The sequence below is a fragment of the Mchenga conophoros genome, linkage group LG15, assembly GCF_057382185.1.
Source record: "Mchenga conophoros isolate Kocher_MC1m ecotype Shallow Benthic linkage group LG15, M_conophoros_male_GT1.1, whole genome shotgun sequence".
NCBI lineage: Eukaryota > Metazoa > Chordata > Actinopteri > Cichliformes > Cichlidae > Mchenga > Mchenga conophoros.
In genome coordinates, this window is record NC_140540.1 from 34,755,289 (window position 1) to 34,777,514 (window position 22,226).

At 41.7% G+C, this 22,226-nt stretch overlaps 2 protein-coding genes across 2 annotated transcripts in view; both read right to left on the bottom strand.

Annotated features, from left to right (window-relative positions):
- LOC146558749 (E3 ubiquitin-protein ligase rnf213-alpha-like) overlaps nucleotides 1-6,820 on the bottom strand; it is a 68,849-nt gene extending 62,029 nt beyond the window's left edge. Inside the window, exons 1-4 of the mRNA XM_085246754.1 lie at nucleotides 6,777-6,820; nucleotides 3,095-3,200; nucleotides 2,226-2,344; nucleotides 101-808 (exon numbers count right to left, since the gene is read on the bottom strand). Of these exons, the coding sequence (XP_085102880.1) occupies nucleotides 101-808; nucleotides 2,226-2,344; nucleotides 3,095-3,194 (927 nt within the window). The 5' untranslated portion in view covers nucleotides 3,195-3,200; nucleotides 6,777-6,820. The remainder of the gene's footprint in view (nucleotides 1-100; nucleotides 809-2,225; nucleotides 2,345-3,094; nucleotides 3,201-6,776) is intronic.
- A 9,129-nt stretch (nucleotides 6,821-15,949) lies between these two features.
- LOC146558750 (E3 ubiquitin-protein ligase rnf213-alpha-like) overlaps nucleotides 15,950-22,226 on the bottom strand; it is a 144,115-nt gene continuing 137,838 nt past the window's right edge. Inside the window, exons 63-65 of the mRNA XM_085245913.1 lie at nucleotides 18,827-18,916; nucleotides 18,543-18,721; nucleotides 15,950-18,207 (exon numbers count right to left, since the gene is read on the bottom strand). Of these exons, the coding sequence (XP_085102039.1) occupies nucleotides 18,057-18,207; nucleotides 18,543-18,721; nucleotides 18,827-18,916 (420 nt within the window). The 3' untranslated portion in view covers nucleotides 15,950-18,056. The remainder of the gene's footprint in view (nucleotides 18,208-18,542; nucleotides 18,722-18,826; nucleotides 18,917-22,226) is intronic.

Genomic DNA, 22,226 nt, shown 5'->3' on the forward strand with positions numbered 1-22,226 from the left:
TGTTGTTATAAGATTGAATATTTTCTCCTCATACTATGATTTTGTATTTCGGTATAAAATTCAGTTTGAGGTTAAAACTCTGTGTTTGACCTCATAATACCTCAGTATCTTTGCTGGTGTCCCTTGTTACTGGGCTGGGTCTTGAAGACTTCTCTGACTTTGTGGTATTTTGATCATCTGAATAACACGTCTCAACTCCTTCTACTTGTTCTTTTTTCCTGTCAGCCTGTTTTGTGAACGTATTTTGATCTGTGTTCATGGAGTTTTTCTTATCAGCAGACTTCCGAGAGAGATTTTGAGATGTTGTTTTGTTTGCATCTTGGTGTGGGGCAGGCTGCGTTGCTGCTTTGGCTTCTTTTAATATGTCCTCAGATGATTCAGGGACAGTAGACTCAGCTTCTTTGGTTGTTGGGGAATCTTTGGAGTTAGACAAGGGTCCAGGATGAACATCACTTAGCTTGTCAGCAGGAGTTTGATATGGATCCGGGGTGTCATCTTTGTTTATATCTGATGAATCCCTTGTTTGATGTGCTGCTATTTTGCTGTGGGCTGATGTAGGGGAGGGTGTTGTTGTGGGAACAGACAGGTTTGTTTCAGGTGTTGCCTCAGTGCATGAGTCAGAGTTAATTTCAGCAGCCACAGCATTTTGCTTCTGTTTCTCCTCACAAACTGCTAGTTCACTGTCAAACTGTGTCTGGTGAAGAGATGAAGATGCACTTTCATTTTTCACTGTGGCTGGGTCTGTACTGCTATCTGATGATGCAGCACCTTTGCTGTCCAGCTCAGAATCATCAGTAGCCAACTGTCCCTGAAAAAAACTACACAGTTAGTTCAGGAAATACCATTTCAAACTGATAATTTCTAGAAGCAGAAATTAACACTTTTTGTATTACTGTGCTATAAAAGGGTAGAGAGATGGAAAACTAATGCAAGCAGCATAACAAACCCTCTACTGCATAGCGTTGCCCTGAGGGAACAAACCACATTTTCATGCCTCACACTGGCCCTTCAAAAAAAACCCAACTTTTTTTTTCAAATAATGCTACCAGGCACAATTTTAGGGTGAAGGCTTGAGTCAGGGTTAGGGTAAGGTTTAGGCAGGGACTTGTGATGGGTAGGGTCAGGATAAGTCTCTAGGAAATGAATTTAAGTTAATGTAATGTCCCCAAAAGTGCGCGCGTGCATGGGGTTATGATCAAATGTTGGATGTATTTTGGTGTTTTATTGTTCTGTGAAATGTTTACATTGTTTATTTGTTGTTTATTTATTTGTTCATCCTCGTTGTACTAATAAAACTTATTATAGAATAACTTGGTGTTTGACTACCCTTGTTGCACAGTGTTGCCTTGAAGCAACAAACCAATATCTGTTTGGGGGGGGGGGGGGGGGGGGGTCAAATTTTATGATTGATATATTGTTAGGGACCCTAAAGCTCCCCCAAAATAGGGAGAAATATTTTTCCCCAAAAATGAAAAAGCCATGCAGTAGAGGGTTAACAAAAAGCAGGTCTTTAATGTGGCTTTTCATGTTGTGATGAAAGTCCAGAACATAAAATTTTACAAAGTTAAAAAAGAACAGGAGGAAGAGATGACACAAGGGTAATAAGACACAGCTGAATGTAATCAGCATACACAAATAAAGCTCAAAAACAGGACACGAGAGACAAGAACTTGCAGGAAGTAACATAGAACTAAACACACAGGCAAGAAACACACACTTAACACAATACAGGGGGACACAGGGGAAGGCAAGAATAACATAGACACAAAACTGTAAATTCTAAACACTAACAGAAAGTAGCAAAAACTAAAGACTAAGAATCCTAAGAGACTAGCCATAGTACAGAGTGAAAGTAAAACCAGTCAAAAAATGCCTAGCAAGTACATAACTCAAAAGAAAGTCAAACGAAAGTCAAACTCATAACTCTTGAATAACTGTACAATAATTAGAGTTAAACCAAATTAGATATTTGTACAATAAAATAACCAAGGCAGAGGGAAAAAGAAACACCACTAATTACAATTATAAAATTCAGAAAACTCTTAAACAGGAGCAAACCTGGGTCCTTGTGCTCAAAAGTACAAACACTGGTTAAGTTAAACTTGGAATGTCTGCAAAAGCATTTTCTTGTATTTTTAATAGCGTGTTTACTGCTCTGGATAATCTTGGTGTAAAGGAAGGAAGGAAGCAAGGAAGTCTTTTTTTTTGTTTTTTGTTTTTTTTACCTGTATTTGGGTGGTATTTTCCTTTATACCCTCATCTTCTTTTGGAGCCTGGTCTTGATCCTCCTTTTGGGTTTTCTCCTTAGTCGTGGTTGAAATTATATGTGTTGATGTGGCACCATCTGTTTAACAGTTATTTCTATGTAAGTTTTATATATATCTAATCACAGTAAACATGGCATTGGAGATGATCCAGTTTTTTTCCTTATTCATATGACCCTGACCTTTGACCTATGACCACAAAGCATTACATTTTCAAATGCTATATTTTGTTATCTTTACCCAGTGATTAACTGAATGGAGCAAATTGGACTGATATCTTTGGCTTGTATAAGCTGTAAAACTTTTTAAAGATTTTAAAGTGTATTTTGTGAAACTTTACGGCATCATTGTGATGTCACAGGGTGCTGTATTGAAAAATAAAAAGTGTCTTGTACAGCTCTCTCCATGCCCTATTGTATGATGTATTACTTGATATGGTTTCTTGCATTTTTTTTCAGAGTCAGCTTTGACAGCAATGGAAGTTGAGATCAAATGCTTGGCAAACCTAGGTACTCGTGTCCTCTAAGGCCTAGTATATTGTTGTGAAATTTGAAGACAATCCATAAAAAAATGTGGGTATTATGAAGTTTTCACCAAATTTAAAATAAAGAAAACTGTGGATGCTATGCTGTTAACAAACAGACAAACAAACAAAACTGATTACATACGCCCTCCCTTTGGGGGAAGAACAATGGAAATGACTATACTTCTATACTTGTGTTTCAGATGATTATCAGAACACTGTGTCATTTTCATTCTAGTTAAACATCCACCTACAGTACTGTTTTATGGTTGCAAATGAAGTTTTACTATTATGACAGGAAACTTACCTTGAGCCTTTTTTTGAGACAAAAGAAATAACTTGTAGCCACATTCAGGGCAGAATTTAAATGTACTGTCCACTTGAGTTCCACATTCAGGACAAAACATGATTGCCTGAAAAAAATAACATTATAAATGACAAAAACATTGTAATGCCCTTGAGCATCGTACATATAATTCAAGCTCTTTCAAAAACTGTTTTACCAAACTAATTGATATCATCTTATCTTCTGTATGTTGTAATAAGTTAAATAGGTGGCAGTGTTGATGAATTTGAAACATTTAATCTGTGTTAACGTTGTTGTCCGTCAACAATTTACAGTGACATGATTTTAATGTCAGACCTTAAATACTGCTACACTGCACACATTATTGAAAAGAATGCATTTCTATATTTTAACATATTCAATGTGATAACAGAAGATGTGGGCGTGTATATTTATTTAAACAGTCGATAGCCCAATGACTGTCATGGCTGGTTGTTATTTTCTTATACTGGTAGTGTTTAGGGAGTCTTAGCACACAAAAATTAAAGCTCCATAATGTTCATTTGTTGGTGAGAGCTTTGAAAACATGTTACTTTTATGTTTATTATTGAAGTAGTTTAAAGTGATGATGTTCTGTACTGCTGTAAAAGGTGTAAAAGAGGGAGAGATTTTTGGAAGAGGGTGGACAAGGTCTTGTTGTCACATTACTTGTTATTAGAGGGCCACTGTGAAATTCTGTCTGTATCACACATTTGACCAGAATATTTGATCATTCTGCAGTGGTGTTTTTTAACGGGGCAGAATAATTTTTCATGTTGCTGTTGTTTTTGTACTAAAGATCACACAATATTGACATAAAATTGACATTAATAATATTAGCTTTGATTTGAACCAGTATTTTATGACCTAGCTAACATCTTGTGCTAGCTAGGTCAAACTGTTGGTCAGTTGGAGATTGCTGTGTCACTGTTCCAGGATCTGGAGTATGAGAATGATTTTGCAGCCAGGCATGTAAATGGAGTAATATTTTTTTGGTTCTTTGTCAGCAGAATAGTTTGTATTGAACCACATAGCTGGCCCAAGGAAGTGTGGCATCCATGCTCACATAGATTGTACCCCTGGCAATTCAGGGGTATACATTTGTTCAAACTGACTTTAGTGGCTGGGTAAGTTACAAAGTTACTAAATCAAGACCACCACCCTTAAAATGGAGATCCCAGAAAATGTCCTTACCACGATAACTAACTAGCATGCATCAAAATTTAAAATTTTGTTCTGACACATACACTGATATACACTGACTTGCTCATTATTGCACAGGTTACATATATTTTAAAATATATTGGGAACTTCTGGCCTTTTTTAATTATATCAATGATACATCAATTCAAAATACAGTCACTGAATGGGGAAATTTGTTCTCAGTTGTTTAGTGGCTTTAGAAAGGTTACATTATTAAAGCACTATAAATTTCCCAATGTCCATAATCCACAATAATTATCACTGGGTCAAATTCACAGTTTAAACACAAGGGGCATTAGGTGGAGTTGATTTCTAAACTTAGTGATTTTTCGATTTGAAAAAAAAAAGTTATACATTTTTTAAAAAATCACAATTGTTTTTACTGACACCACATTGATAACCTCAAGGACAGCCAACTTCACTATGGAGTTGGCTGTTACAAAGTGCAAGAGTGTCCTTAATGGCTTTTTCCTAAATTAATGATTTCATTTTTGAAAGGGTTACACATTTTGAGCTAGCATCTTACACTTTGATTTACGAAGGAATGGTTTCTGAAATATGTTTCAATGATCAGCTATTCATGCTAGAAAGTGTAACAACCAGCTCAAAAAGTGTCATCTAGTAAGTTTTTCTTTTTGTTTGTCAAAACTTAAATATGTTTTGTTTATTACCATAAAAATAGCAAAGCTACAAAAAGGAATGTTGATACATCCTTGTTTTTAATATTAATATTTATCATCAAAATATCAAAATCATGCAATCAGTTGTAACACAGTAACACGGTATGTTTCATTGAGTCTGAACAAACCATATTCTATTTGTTAGGATGATTTTGATAAAAGTTGTCATTGTTGTACATTAAATTTGTAAACCTTGTTTCAAACTGCATGATCAAAGACATTCTTTTGTTTCTATTCTCCTCCCCCACATGTAGGATGGTGGAGGAGGCTATAGTGTTTAACTGCAGACATTCTATGTAAGGTTCTGGTTTCCTTATTTAGTGGGGAATGTTTACGCCCTCCCTTTACAGGCTCACCTGTGTTTGTATGTGGTGGACTGTTAAAGGGGTTAAGCCATATGCAGGGTGAGGTCAGATGACCCTTTTTATGACCAGGGATGCTGTTAAAACGGTTGTAACCAGGAAGTCATGTACACACACACACACACACACACACACACACACACACACACACACACATGCACACACCCACAAACACACGTGCCCGCACATCCATACACACACACACACACACACAGTGCCTGACACACCACTAGGGTTTACAATGGGTAGTGCTTGTGTTCACAGAATAAAAGGCTACAGGGAAGGCTGGGAACAGGTGAGGAGCGTTCAGCTCCAAGACAAGACCCTGATCTGATTGGCTTGCCTTGCAAGTTAAAATGGATCGCTGTTTGTCTTGCTTTGTTCACGGTGATAAGTCTCTGAACCAGCGGGGCCTGCAAGCGCAGACCTAACACTATTTCTCTTACACTCTGATTAATATATTGTTGTTTAATGATATTCTCTCATTTTAGAAAATCACAAAAACATCCTCAGTTGTAGACATTAGGTGGCAGTATTGAGTATTTTAAATCTCATTCCCTGTGAACAATCCTTGGTGACGAGATTTTAGTGCTAAATACTAAACTTATGTTAATTAAAACACTGCATGTACATACATGCAGGGTATGTATGCATACTCCACAGTAACTTAGTCCAAAACATTCTTCAAACACAGTAACAAACACTGTGGTGTACTTACAATGATGATGAAAAATAAAGAGAACAAAACACAAAAGGTTACACACATTTGCAAATCTTATAACATTCAGGTTTTAGTGAAAGCATTGGAAATGTGTTACATATTATTTGTTGAAGTCATAGTTGAAGGTGTACTTTTGAGTACTATTGTAAAAGCCTGAGTAGTAAGAAATGTGTTTTGTTATCAACAATAGACTTTATATAGCTTACTGGGGTCACAGAGTTATTTTCACTTTCATTTACAGTAATGGTGGGGCTGATTCATAATTTTAACTTGCCTTTCTTATACTCAAAGCTTGATCCAGACTTTTCTCTTTGCAAAAGAAATTAGAAATTGCTTTATAAAAAAAATATAGCTGCATTTAAAAAAAATCTTGTACAATGTTTTATTTTATGAAATTAATTTAGGCCATCTTGTATTATGTAGTAGCATTTAACAGTTAAAAAGACTTATTTAGATTCATAATGTTTGTCTTTTTATCTTTAAATTACAATACAGGACAGGGTGATTAGGGATATGCAGAAGTTAAGAAGGAAGTATACAGTTAGGTCAAATGCTGTTACAGATTACCAATTTATATTGTAATAAAAGATGAATAAAACACATCTGATAATATTTAGTATTACAGACACAATACTTGAACCTCGGGCATGTCCCAGTGCATCATTATTATCTGTAAGGATAGTTGTTAGATGTCCTACCGTGTTTGTTCTTCTTCCTTACATTGTCAGCAGTCAGCTCTGTGTGAGCATTGGTGCTAAAGAATATAGCTTAACCGTTCCCATATTTACTTTCATTTTCATTTACAGTGAAAGGTGTGGCTGTTTTTCAAATCATGCAATCGACAGATAAATAATCACAGACTCAAAAGATCTGTCTTGACACTTTTTTCAGTCATACCCCCAAAATATTTTTGGGGTAATATTTTTATCAGATATGACAAAAAAAGAAAAATAAATAAATAAAAACAAACCCAGTCAACAAGAGTAGAGTTAGACTTAAGTTAAAGTTATTTAAACAACACCGTATGCATTATTAAAATAATATGCATAGCAAGAAGAAAACGTAGCTTTATTGTTTGACACATTCAGTGTAGTAATAAAAAGTTTGTAGGGGTCCATGTAAGTTAACGGCGTGCCTAAGTGTCTAAGTGCTCCCTGCTAATAACACAGGAATTGCCAACTCACTCCTCTTCAGATATTCTACACCTTACAACCCACCCAAATACAAGGTGAATCCCACCTGCCAAATTATTTCATGTGGCCCACAGGAAGTTAAAAGCAATAAAATTACCATAGTTTGTGTGCAAAACTACATGTCTGTCACGGCCGGGCGGATCGCACACAGTAATTCGGCGTGCCCGTGTGGCGTGCTGGCTAGACCCAAGCGCGGCGAAGGCTAGCGGTGGGTTTGGAGCAGACACGCAGTTATTCTAGTAATGACCTGAGCACGAAGCGTGGCTTCGGAACGGTCGTTACAGACGGAGAGCGAGCGGAGCCGGGAAGAGAAAAAGGATTGAAAGGGATTGTAACTCACAGTTGCTGGATCAGGCGGAGACTGACGTCGGCAGAGTTTCGGAGCTCGTGACACGAGGATACTGATGTCTGAGCGGCGAACAGGTGGGTGGCGTCTCTCTTTTAACCCCGGCCCCGTGATCAGCTGATCACAGCCGATCACCGGCTGACAGGACCCCCCCCCCGAGGACCGGCACCCGACGGGCCAGGACGGCGGCGACGGAAATCCGAGATGAGGGAAGGATCCAAGATGAAGCGGGACGGCACCCAGGAGCGCTCATCAGGGCCGTAGCCAGCCCAGTCCACCAAATACTGGACCCCCCGGCCCCGGGGACGGGAGTCCAAGATCCGACGGACAGTGTAGACAGGACCCCCATCGACGATCCCGGGCGGGGGCGGGGCCCGGGAGGGGGGCGCCAGTGGGGAAGCGACGTGCCGCTTAAGCTGCGAGACGTGGAAAACCGGATGGACCTTCATGGCGGGCGGAAGCCGGAGACGGTAAGCCACGGGGTTGAGCCGGGCGGTGACTTCGTACGGGCCGACGAACCGGGGAGCGAGCTTCTTGGACTCGCCGCGCAGCCGTAGGTGCTTAGTGGAGAGCCAGACGCGGTCCCCCGGCCGGAAGGGGTGACCCGGGCGGTGGCGGCGACGATGCTGCCGGGTGTACAGAGCGTTGGCCCGGGAAATGGCAGCCCGCGCCTTGATCCAGGCCTGGCGACAGCGGCGGACCATCCGTTCAGCAGCCGGCACGTCGACCTCCGCTTCCTGATGGCTGAAGATAGGAGGTTGAAATCCATGACAGACCTCAAAGGGCGAGAGACCGGTGGCGGAAGAGATGTGAAGGTTATGAGACAACTCAGCCCACACCAGGTAACGAGGCCATAGCGACGGTTGGGCGGAGACGAAGCACCGTAAGAAGCGCCCCAACTGTTGATTGGTCCGTTCAACCTGCCCATTGGTCTGAGGGTGATAGCCGGACGAGAGGCTGGGAGACGCTCCAATCAGGCGGCAGAAGGCCTTCCAGAACCTGGCGGTGAACTGTGGCCCCCGATCGGAGACTATGTCCTTGGGGAATCCGTGAAGCCGGACGACATGGTCCAGGAGGAGCTCGGCCGTCCGTTTGGCGGAGGGGAGGCCGGCCAGGGCGACCAGGTGCACCGCCTTAGAAAACCGGTCCACAAAGGTGAGGATGGTGTCAAGACCGTCCACAGATGGAAGGCCGGTAACAAAGTCAAGGCCGACATGGGACCAGGGACGTCTCGGCACCGGGAGAGGGTGAAGGTCGCCAGCGGGTGGCTGGGTGGAGGACTTGGCCCGAGCACAGGTGTCACAGGCGGAAACGAAGTCACGGACGTCCCGAGTCATGGAGGGCCACCAGAAGGCACGACGGAGGAGCTGGAGGGTTCTGTCGGGCCCTGGGTGACCAGAGAGCGGGGAGGAGTGAGCCCAGAGCAAGGCCTCCTGACGGCACCGGGATGGCACATAGAGCCGCCCAGCTGGGGTCTCCGGCGGAGGCGGTTCGGCGGTCAGGGCGTCCCGGATAGAGTCCTCCAAGGGCCACCGAAGGGGGGCAGCGAAACAATGAGACGGTAGGATAGGTCCAGGGTCTGACGTGAAGTCGTCCTGGGTGAACTGCCGGGAGAGGGCGTCTGCCTTGGTGTTCTTGGAGCCAGGGCGGTAGGCGAGGTGGAAGTTGTACGGTTCGAAGAATAAGGCCCAACGGGCCTGCCTTGGGTTGAGCTGCTTGGCAGAACGAATATGGATCAGGTTCTGGTGATCAGTCCAGATCAGAAATGGTTCTTTCGCTCCCAGGAGCCAATGCCGCCATTCTTCCAAGGCCCACTTGATGGCCAGGAGTTCCCGGTCGCCGACCCCATACCGTCGCTGCGTGTCAGAGAACTTCCTTGAAAAATAGCAGCACGGGTGAAGTTTTCCATCCGGGCCGTGTTGAGAGAGGACGGCGCCAGCGCCAACATCGGAGGCATCCACCTCCACCACAAAATCTCCGGCAGGATCAGGGTGGAGCAGGACGGGAGCTGTAGCAAACCGACGGATAAGGTCTCGGAAGGCCAGTTTCGCACCAGGGGGGAGGCAGAAGGGCCTGGGCAGGTTAGCTGGTTTAGTGAGGGATGTCAGTGGCGCGACAATGGTGCTGAAATTGCGGATAAAGCGCCGATAAAAATTGGCAAAGCCCAGGAAGCTCTGTAGCTGCTTAAGGCTGGAAGGCTGAGGCCACTGGGTCACGGCTTGGAGCTTTTGCGGGTCCATGGTCAGGCCATTGGAGGAGATGGTGAAGCCCAGGAAGGTAGTGGACCGTTGATGGAAGGCACACTTTTCCAGTTTGCAGAACAGCTGGTACTCGAGCAGCCTGCTTAGCACGGCCCGCACATGGCGAATATGGTCCACTTCGGTGCGGGAGTAGATCAGGATGTCATCCAGATAGGCAAACACCCATCGGCCCAGCATGTCCCGCAAGACATCGTTGATCAGGTGTTGGAAGACAGCAGGGCTGTTGCAGAGGCCGAAGGGCATCACCAGATACTCCCAGTGCCCGTTAGGGGTGATGAAGGCCGTCTTCCATTCGTCCCCTTCTCTAATCCGCACCAAATTGTAAGCGCTGCGTAGGTCTAGTTTGGTGAAGATGCAGGCCTGGGAGAGGGAATCGAGCGCGGTGGATAGCAGAGGAAGAGGATGGCGGTTCTTAACAGTGATTTTATTCAAGCCTCGGTAGTCTATACAGGGGCGAAGCCCGCCGTCTTTCTTCTTTACAAAGAAGAACCCCGCAGCTGCAGGGGAGGTAGAAGGGCGAATGAAGCCCTGTTGGAGAGCCTCAGCGACGTACTCCTCCATGGCTTTGTTCTCTGCGGTTGACAGCGAGAACAGGCGACCACGAGGAGGGACTGCTCCCGGGAGGAGCTCGATGGCCATGTCGTAGGAGCGATGAGGAGGGAGAGCGGAGGCTCGCCTCTTACTGAAGACCTCGGACAGGTCATGGTAAGCCGGAGGGATCCTATCCAGATCGACGGGCTCCGGGGGTGACGCCTCTTCTGACTTTGAGTCCTGTCCAGTCCGGAGGAGAAGGCAGCGGCGTGAACACTGGGGACCCCAGTCCAGGATCTGGCAGGAAGACCAGGAGACGTGGGGGTCATGTCGACGGAACCAGGGGTATCCGAGGATGAGAGGAGAGGAAGAGGCCGAGACTACTAGGAACCGGATCTCCTCCTGATGATCCCCGACAGACATGCGGACTGGCTGGGTCTGGAACTGGACCGGGTAGGGTTGGAGTGGTCGCCCGTCTACTGAGGTCACCGGGAGAAATCGGTCGACGGAAGTCAATGGGATGCGGAGCCGAGAGGCTAGTTTTTGGTCGATGAAGTTCTCGGCGGCTCCGGTGTCCAGGAGGGCTTCGGATGAGAGCTGTTGGTGTTTCAGGTGAAATGTGACCGGTAACAGAAAACGAGAGGGGTCAGAGGAGTGGGAAGGGCCAGGTGGGACACCCCCGCAGTCTACCTGGCGTCGTCGTTTCCCGGCCGTAGCGGGCACTGGGGACGGCGGTGTCGAGCTGATCCACAGTAGGCGCAGAGGCCCTCACGCCAGCGTCTCTCTTTCTCCTCTTTGGGGAGTCCACCCAGCTGCATGGGCTCCTCGCTGGATGTGCTGCTTGGGCTAGCCGTGGCTCCATCAGAGGGGGGAGGAGGTCGCGACGACGTGGTCCGCTGAGGCTGGAAGGGTTTTAAGGCCCGAGGGGCATGGCGAGGCCGCGACATCACGCGTTGGTCGATCTTCAGGGCAAGGTCCACGGCCTCATCCAAGGTCTTTGGGGCCTCACGGCCGGCCATCTCGTCTCTGATGTAATCAGCCAGCCCCTCTAGAAAGATGGAGCGCAGAGAAGCATCTCCCCATTGAAGCTTAGCAGCCAGGGTGCGGAATCGGGAGGCGAAGTAACAGACTGGTCGGCTGCCCTGGCGTAGATGAAGCAGCTGTGACTCCACTTCCACTTCACTGCTGGGGGGAACGAAAGTCTTTTTTAACTCCTCCACAAACAGAGCATAGTCATTACACGCTGCAGACTTATTGTTGTAGAGAGCCGCGGCCCATTCCTGAGCCTGGCCAGACAAGAGAGAGGTGAGCATCGCCACTTTTGCACGGGCAGTGACGTATTTAGTGGGTTGACATTCAAACATCATGTCTAAGGTGGCGAGCAGTCCATCAGGCCGGCCGTCTACTCCGTTCCACTTGTCGGGTAGTCCGATCCGGGGTTCAGCGCTCACCGGCGCTGGCTGACGTTGCAGCGAGGTGACGGAAGAGGAAAGCTGGAGGACAGTTTCGGTGAGAGACTCCATCTTTGTGCTCATCCGATCCACCACACCGCGAAGATATAACACTTCGGCTTTCAGCCGTTCGAATTCCGCTGGGTCTACATGCGGCTCAGACATCCTGTCACGGCCGGGCGGATCGCACACAGTAATTCGGCGTGCCCGTGTGGCGTGCTGGCTAGACCCAAGCGCGGCGAAGGCTAGCGGTGGGTTTGGAGCAGACACGCAGTTATTCTAGTAATGACCTGAGCACGAAGCGTGGCTTCGGAACGGTCGTTACAGACGGAGAGCGAGCGGAGCCGGGAAGAGAAAAAGGATTGAAAGGGATTGTAACTCACAGTTGCTGGATCAGGCGGAGACTGACGTCGGCAGAGTTTCGGAGCTCGTGACACGAGGATACTGATGTCTGAGCGGCGAACAGGTGGGTGGCGTCTCTCTTTTAACCCCGGCCCCGTGATCAGCTGATCACAGCCGATCACCGGCTGACAATGTCCCACAATGAATCTTTTGTGTCCTACGTAATGACAACATCTGCCTCCCGATGACAGTATTTCACAGAGGTGGGACCAAGTCATTGTTTTGCAAGTCTCAAGTAAGTCTCAAGTCTTTATCCTCAAGTCTCAAGTCAAGTCTCAAGTAATGTCAGGCAAGTCAGAGTCGAGTCTCAAGTCACTGGTGTAAAAGTCCGAGTCAAGTCACAAGTCTGAAACTTTGAATTTCAAGTCCTTTCGAGTCTTTAAAAAAAACAAACGAAAAAATAATGTTGCAGTTATATGCTAAATGTAAATATTAGACCATGTAATTTTTAAATCTGTGTTTTTCTCAACACATGACAAAATAGTGAACTTAGAAAATATACACAAATTGTGAAATTGCACCTCTTTAAAATGCAGCTCAATTAAACCTAGCTCCAAGAATAGTTTTCACCGACAGTTCTGAGATAAGCTGCATGTTATTCTTGGATGCGGTTGTAGGACCGACTTTAAAATCGCATGACAAAAATATCATACACATTAAAAAAAACTGCATCACCAACGTAGCCTGGAAAACATTTGCTAGTTAGATGAAGTCAGCTATCTCATCGTAGCATATTTATATGCATATTTATAATTATACGCTTCTTGGAGTGAGTGCATACACTCATGAAGTTTAGTAACTTCCGGTCACTGCAACAAGCCCAGGTACAGTTTACCGACGGATGGGTACAGGACCTTGAAACGCACCGTGTAGAACGAAAGACCATCGTACGTATCATAAGTTTACCAGTCTCACAAATCGTCGTCATAAATACACATTCCTTAACCGTTTATTAATATAACCTTTGAGCTCAACGGTAATTAATTAGCAGTGGAAATCATTTCTGGTAGCATCACAGAAATGTAGCAGTGACAATAATACTGTATGCTGTAATCGTACTGGACAATTAGTGATACAAAACAACAGTTTTATCCTGTGAATAAAAGTATATGTTTTTGTCAATGTACCATAATAACAGAGGAGAAACTCAATATTGTGTCAGGACAATTCACTATTTATGCACAATAAATAAAGGAGCATAGCGCGACAATTTCTGTTCAGCGCCAGACTTGCTTGTAACCTATATCACCAATTATGTTATGAAAATGACGTATTAACTACTAAAAAACACTGACCTTCGTGTAAATGCTTGGAGCAGACTAACCTGTGAGCTGGAGTGTTCTGGGACGTTATAATTGGTCTTTGAATGGCTGCAATCCAGTCGCGTCTTTGTTACTTCGGAAACATGGCTCGAACAATTTCTCTTCAACGACGTAATCCGATAACAACCGATCTCTTTACCCGTCGGCTTCCCGTGGCTGTCATGCGACCGGCTATTGCAGTTAATAATACAACAGCTTCTTGACATTTTTGTGTTTCTTTTTATCGCTGTATAACTGATTTTAATTGAAAGCCTGCGTGCGCTAGTACCGCTTGACCGCTTGCCACGAGTTCCCAGAATCCTTTGCGGTTCTACCCGTGAATGACGTCACATTTTCAATCTCTATATAATATGCATGTTAAATTTTATATTTGGGGTAAAATATCAAGTCTTTTCAAGTAAACCGGTTCAAGTCCAATTCAAGTCTCAAGTCATTGGTGTAAAAGTCCAAGTCAAGTCACAAGTCTTAGAACATTTTTTCAAGTCAAGTCTAAAGTCATAAAATTAATGACTCGAGTCTGACTCGAGTCCAAGTCATGTGACTCGAGTCCACACCTCTGGTATTTCAACAGCAGTGCGTTTTAGAGCGGTTTTCTGTGGAAGCTTGTTTCCACCTCTGAATTTGGAAAAAAAAAAAAAAAAAAGACAAAGGAGAAAATCTTGCCATCCAGAAGCCAAAATTTCAGGTCAGTGTCTCAACGCTTTGATTTTAGTATCTCAAAATGTCAACTTACTAACTCAAATGTCTGAGAAAATAAGTCAAATAACTTTTGAGATACTAACCTGAAATTGGCTCTCTCCCAATCAGGAATTTTTTTTTTGTTTTTTGTTTTTTTCCCCCAGTGGCAGAAACAATAGCTTCTATAGTTTTCAGTCAAGTCATTGAGTTTAAAAAAGAAAAAGGAATATCAGCAACACCAAAATGTTGATGCATTGGAAAAGTAATTTAAGACAGAGCAAATGCAAATGCTTGTTTGTGCTACAGGGAATCATGCTGGTATGTCTTCTTTGCTATGAGCCCATGCTGGTGCTTGGAGAATACAGTTCATGCCAGCACTTTGAAACCTTTAGTTTTACAAGCATAGATCCAAGTATGCTAATCTTAGGCATCAAGAAAATAAACAGAAGGCCCAAGAATTAAAATATAGTTTGCCATCTCAGCAGACTATGATAGCCAGAGCTTTTGTAGAAAATGTTGCAGCACTGAACGCAAGTTTTATTGTAGTTGAAGAAATCAGAGCTCCTAAGCATTTTTCTGAAATGGTGATTTTGAAGTCAAGAAGACTGAGGGTCCTCAAGCCTACACTTCATAATTCACATAACTGATCAGCCTGTTTAACTTACCTAAAAGCCTGTTTTTGTTCAGGACACACCTGTTTAAAAATAAACTTAACAATGTCAGCTTGTCAAGAAAAAATATGGCAAACTATGGGAAGAAATATAGTTAGGAAACCTGACAACACAGCTTGCTAAGGAGGGATGTGGGATCTGTTTTGTTTTTTCATTAGGTGTTGCTTTTTTACTGTGCTTACAATTCTACATGTATCCACAGCATGTTCTGCTTATTGAACAAAAACAAACAGGTCAGATGTTAGAATGATTTAAATTTTTATTCAAGTAGACTGACAAAACTTACAGACAGCTGGTGTTTAGAATAGAGCTGAATAAAAGTAAAAAAAAAACAACAACAACAACAACAACCATTTAATCTGAGCATCAGGAGCCCCACATGCAACATACAATAATTAAATAATTATTTCAAATATACTGACAGCACTCCAGTGAGATAAGTTCAAAAACAAAGTTAAATAAAAGTATCCAGTGATATACCTAACTTCAATCTTAGCCAAACAAATTTGCTCAGGTAAACAATGAAACAAACCAGTTAGGTATCATCTCATTTAATTATATTCCATGATTAACTTCCACTGAGTGGTGAAAGCCAGTGGTTTTGAAAATGTTATGCTGGGAGTAAACCTCACCTTCCTGGTCAGCAGACAGCTGGTGGAGCAAGCTGGCAGACCAGTGGGAATGGAGATCTGTCATTAGTTTCTTTTTATTGTTTTCTTTCAGGTTTACCCCTTTTTCCATTGTGTGATCAGTAAACCTTTTTTCTACAAGCCACATGAGTGCACAGCAAAAGTATGGTTACATTAAGAGATTTGATTGGGCAATACACTGTCATGAAAATGATATGTAATGAAATGAAACTGAATGAATGGGCTGCCACCAGTGCTTGTACAGCCAGTGCATCACGGTATGCCAGATTACAATTCCAACCCTGTCTTAAAATATCTATCTGTATATCTAGTATATATAGAGTGTAAAAGATAAAAGCTGAAAAGTTAGGGGAAGAAGAAAGAAGAAATACAACAAAAGGTATTTTTTTCGTTCCTGTGTGTTTAAAGTAAACACACACACACACACACACACACACACACACACACACACACACACACACACACACACACACACACACACACACTAAAGCTGATATAATACAAGGATGATATTATGCACAAATTAATCATAAAATACCCAGATAATCTAAGGCAATCAACAAAAGCTAAGCTGTTTTTAAAGACAGGACCACCAAATAAAATATTTCAACAATTTATTCACAAGTGCAGTACACATAATAAATTTCAGGCTACACATGCATGCATAAATTGATTTATTGATTTCTTAACACAAAACATTACAACATTTAATGATCAGTTTTATCTCTTAGCAGATACATAGTGAATATTAATGAAGATTACTCACTTTTTAACAATTCAACTTCTTCAAAGAAAAAAATAAAATAAAAAAGCAATAGAATGTTCACCTATAGCAGGTCATTGTGTGATCAGTAACGAGAAATTTATTGAGAATAAAACAGACTGAATTAACAATTTATAAATCTTTACCATAAAATATATGATAATTCAAAACTCACAGAATATATGATTACAGTCTCATACATTCCTAATTTTCTAAATAAGGTTTTATATTGTTAAAATGAAATAAATGAGCAGACAGCTCATGTTGAAGACATGGTGCACTTGAATTTTGCCTGCCCTTCCTGTGTGTCAACTTTTGCTGCTGAGCCTAAATGTTCATTTGTTTTGTTTTTGTTTTTAATTTTTCCAAAACAGGTCAAATAAAATAAAGTACTGAGTCTAACATTAATGTGAATAAACACAAAGGACTTTAAAATGTAAAAATAATATATGAGAACATTTTTAATATTAATAATAGTAATAATAATAAAAAAACAATACTTCCTCGGTAGTTTATCCCAGCATCATGCAGGTTCATTAACACAATGACCAGGTTTTACCCTTTAATAGGAAAGTAATGTAAAAAAAAATAAAATAAAAAAATTTGAACATATCAAAAAAAGTAACGCAGTAAATGTTTGTTAAAGTCAATATTTTTGTCGCTACATCCTGAGATTTTCCAGTCAACAGATAAATGAAAAATTAAATGAATACAAAACAAAAATGTAAAATTCTCCATCAGTTTTTAAAATGTGAAATTAAAAATAAAATGTGAAATTAAAATAACTAAACCCTTGCAGTGTATTTCTCCATCAGCCAGCATGGCATTATATACTCCATGTTTTTTGGGGTCATTTATCTCACCAAACACAAAAAAAGATATGAATCAAACCCTCAAATATCAAAATATAAAAACTAATAGTGGCTAGTCAAATCTTAACCTTCTCATTAATGCAAGGGAGCTTTAAAAAAATTGTGTAATTCAAAGTTCAGCATAACACGTGGATTTTCATATTGTTCACGTGTTTATGATAGAACAATTCATATTCATTAGAATTAAATGTTTTCCTTTTTTTACTGTAAAATCGATTTTAAAAATTCCAGCAAAATAATATTAATATTATATTAATTTGATTGAATTGATTGGAAGTTTATTGTAACAGTAAAATTAGCAATGATAGCAAAAACAAGACCAAAGCAAAAAAAAAAATTACACATAGTATATCATTGTCAAAGTTGAACATTTTGGGGTAGGTCCCAAGTTTTTCTACTAAATAAGACTTAGCAATTACATGTTTCACACTGATTAAACTGCAACACGTTATCAAGGCATGGTGGAATCTAGTTTAATCTACCTTTCCTGCATATTATTGTTCTCACTAAGCCTAAAGGCTATTCATAATCTGTCATGCATATGTAACACACAATAATAAATGGAATAGAAATAAAATTAGGTAAAAAATGGAAGGTGGTGAACATTCAAAGCACTTTAAAATTTAAGAGAAAGAAATGTGTGAGATAAAATGTAAGAAAAATTAAAGGTCATATGCAAAGCTTTTGTTTGTTTGTTTGTTTGACCAATTTTTGCTGCTGTTCAATAGAATTTCTCAAAAAATCCAACAAGAAATATAAGAACAATCCGTAAATGTACAATGTAGTCACACAGAATATATAATATATGTAATTTTTATTAGCTAAACTCTCACCCAGTTCATCCCTCCATCATCCACTCCTGTTTTGCTGTTATAGCGTATTTCCATGTCTCTACTATCTGGGACAGCTGCAGAATTTCAGGGAAGTCTTCCTTCATGTAAGGTGGAACGTCTTTATGTCTCATGTACACAGTAACAGCCTGCTTCAAACTGTCAAGAAGAAAACAGACGTATTTCAACAGACTGATTTCTCTCTTCCACTTGAAGCAAATGACTTTCCAACTTGAAGAAACAGATCTACATTTTTGGTGTAGACAGAGAGACTGAACAATGGGAAACTTCACTGATTCTGAGCTGCACAAGGCAAATACGAGATGCATTTTGCATCTCTGAGATCTAGAATAGAGCTCCCAATTTTGACTATACAGCATCATCTGCACTTATTGTGATGTTTAAGATGCAACTTTACCGTCTTCACACAGAATACATCAGGACCAAGAGGTACTGTATTACCAGAGACATTTGATGATATCCAACAAATTTACCTCCAGGATGGATTCCAATCCTCAGTGGCCCGTAGGCAGCCCAGACCCAACAAAAGAACTTCATGGATCTCAAGCAGCCACTGGTCCACATTTCCTCTAGACATGATTTTTTTCAGCTCAGCCTTGTTTTCCTCACTCAGTGGCATCTGGTACTCAGGTGGATACTCTGAAAAGGGGTTCTTTTCAAAGAAAGTTGGACTGGCATATAAATAGAGCTTTTCTGATCACAAAAACCATTTAAAATGCTGTTTGAAAAAAAAAATTACTGCAAAAGCCAAACTTACCCTTTTGAGACGCAGCATGTTTTCAGATCTGAGTGAGGAGAGGACTTTCCACAGACAAACACAGTGTCCGAGGGTACATTTACCAAAAGCCTACAAAATATAAATATTTAAAAATTCAACAGATTTTGCTCTGGTCATTTGGCTAGTTCATGCTATTTTTAAGATGATATTGGATGGACACTAAAGCTTGGAGACACAAGTACAGTGGCTTGCAAAAGTATTCGGCCCCCTTGAACTTTTCCACATTTTGTCACATTACAGCCACAAACATGAATCAATTTTATTGTAATTCCACGTGAAAGACCAACACAAAGTGGTGTACACGTGAGAAGTGGAACGAAAATCATACATCATTCGAAACATTTTTTAAAAATAAATAACTGAAAAGTGGGGTGTGCGTAATTATTCAGCCCCCTTTGGTCTGAGTGCAGTCAGTTGCCCATAGACATTGCCTGATGAGTGCTAATGAATAAAATGGAGTGCACCTGTGTGTAATCTAATGTCAGTACAAATACAGCTGCTCTGTGACGGCCTCAGAGGCTAAGAGAATATTGGGAGCAATAACACCATGAAGTCCAAAGAACACACCAGACAGGTCAGGGATAAAGTTACTGAGAAATTTAAAGCAGGCTTAGGCTACAAAAAGATTTCCCAAGCCTTGAACATCCCACGGACCACTGTTCAAGCGATCATTCAGAAATGGAAGGAGTATGGCACAACTGTAAACCTACCAAGACAAGGCCGCCCACCTAAACTCACAGGCCCAACAAGGAGAGCGCTGATCAGAAATGCAGCCAAGAGGCCCATGGCGACTCTGGACGAGCCGCAGAGATCTACAGCTCAGGTGGGGGAATCTGTCCATAGGACAACTATTAGTCGTGCACTGCACAAAGTTGGCCTTTATGGAAGAGTAGCAAGAAGAAAGCCATTGTTAACAGAAAACCATAACATGTCCAGTTTGCAGTTGGCCACAAGCCATGTGGGGGACACAGCAAACATGTGGAAGAAGGTGCTCTGGTCAGATGAGACCAAAATGGAACTTTTTGGCCAAAATGCAAAACACTATGTGTGGCGGAAAAACTAACACTGCGCATCACTCTGAACACAATTATTCCCACTGTCAAATATGGTGGTGGCAGCATCATGCTCTGGGGGTGCTTCTCTTCAGCAGGGACAGGGAAGCTGGTCAGAGTTGATGGGAAAATGGATGGAGCCAAATACAGGGCAGTCTTGGAAGAAAAACTCTTGGAGTCTGCAAAAGACTTGAGACTGGGGCAGAGGTTCACCTTCCAGCAGGACAACAACCCTAAACATAAAGCCAGGGCAACAATGGAATGGTTTAAAACAAAACATATCCATGTGTTAGAATGGCCCAGTCAAAGTCCAGATCTAAATCCAATTGAGAATCTGTGGCAAGATCTGAAAACTGCAGTTCACAAATGCTGTCCATCTAATCTGACTGAGCTGGAGCTGTTTTGTAAAGAAGAATGGGCAAGGATTTCAGTCTCTAGATGTGCAAAGCTGGTAGAGACATACCCTAAAAGACTGGCAGCTGTAATTGCAGCAAAAGGTGGTTCTTCTAAGTATTGACTCAGGGGGCTGAATAATTACGCACACCCCACTTTTCAGTTATTTATTTGTAAAAAATGTTTGGTATCATGTATGATTTTCGTTCCACTTCTCAAGTGTACACCACTTTGTGTTGGTCTTTCACGTGGAATTCCAATAAAATTGATTCATGTTTGTGGCTGTAATGTGACAAAATGTGGAAAAGTTCAAGGGGGGCGAATACTTTTGCAAGCCACTGTAAGTAAAATAAATTATGTGGAGACGCATGGAAACACAGTAGGAACAATATACCGAGACAGGGCGAGCAAAACTGAAAAGAATGCACAAGGGACAAGGTCTATCAAAATCAGACTTTTTATTTTTATGTAAGTGTTTGTCTTATAGTATGTCTCGCACAAAGTACTGCAGCAATTTCCTAATGTTGTAAATCCACTCAACATTTAGCAATAAAACCCTTTCGGATTCTGATTCTGAGACAGGAGGGCATGGGCAATATGGGGGAATATGATGACATGAGAGATGAGAGAACTCAAGCAACCGAATAACTGGATGACCAAACTAACACCAGAAAATATAAATACTAAGCGGAATTACAACTATAATAAGAACCAAAACCTGGAAAACAATCTTAACCTCAGAATGTTAAATAAACCAGAATCAAAATTCCAAACACATTAACACTGGGTCACAGACCCAGGACCATGACATCTTCAGAGTTATGAAATACCTGTTCATGTTCCGTTTTTGAGAGCCTCCAAGTTTTGTTACTTATGTTTCTAGTTCTTGATTCTTGCATTCATGCTTCTTCACTTTAATTGCTATGTGTGTGTGTGTACTGTATGTTGTCAGTCTGGTCTTTATGTCTTTCCTTGTTGTCTCTGTCTAGGTCATATCTCCTATTCTTTGTCTAGTGTTCATCTCTGTGTTCTGATTTTTGCCACTTCCTGTTTTATTTTGTTAGTCTCCATCTCATCTGTGTTACATTTGGTTTTGCTTCCTCTGTCACGTCAAGCATAATGTGTTCCTTCTGTGTTCCCGAGCTGTTTCCACTACCCTTATCACCCTCCTGTGTCTCAGCCTCACTGTCCATTGTTGTAATTGTCTTCTCTTTACCGTCAAAACTGAGGCTTGCTTACTAAGACCACTATTAAGCTGTGCTTGAAATGGCCCTGTGAGACACATATAATGCAATCTGTTAGCTTTTAGAAACTTGTCTTCAGATTCTGTTGTGGCTTTAGAATTGCCAGACCTCTTCCTGGCTGAATTTTCCCCAGTGTCTGAGTGTCTTAACTGTGAAGGAGACTGTGCTCACTTACACCTTGACTTTCTTTTCAGTTTCTCTCTAGGAAGGATCTACACTTTATGTTGTGATGGTCTGTCTCTCAGCCATTGTTAATTGCCTTTTTCACACCATTTTTATAGCAACACACTACAATATTATTCAAATATTGCTCACAGGTAGGGCTGGGTATTGATTTCAATTTCTATAACTGACTTGATTCAGATTCACAAGGTCCCGATTCGATTCAATTTGATTCAATTTTGACTCAGAGTCGGAAATACTACAATTCTGGTATGTCTTTTTATAGCAGATAACCCACCTTTAAAATATTCTGCAGTAGATCAAAAACTGAAGAAAATCATGAAACAACATATGAACATTACCCGATGCTGCTGAAGTGAAGCGGAGCAACATCACAGAGGTTTTATTAGAGACACAGCTAAGTGTTTTGCAATTTGGCATCATTTTAAAAAGTGTAAAATTCTTCTGTATTAAACAGCAGAAATCAGACTTTCATGTCGGCAGTAATTTTTGAAAAAAAAACAACAA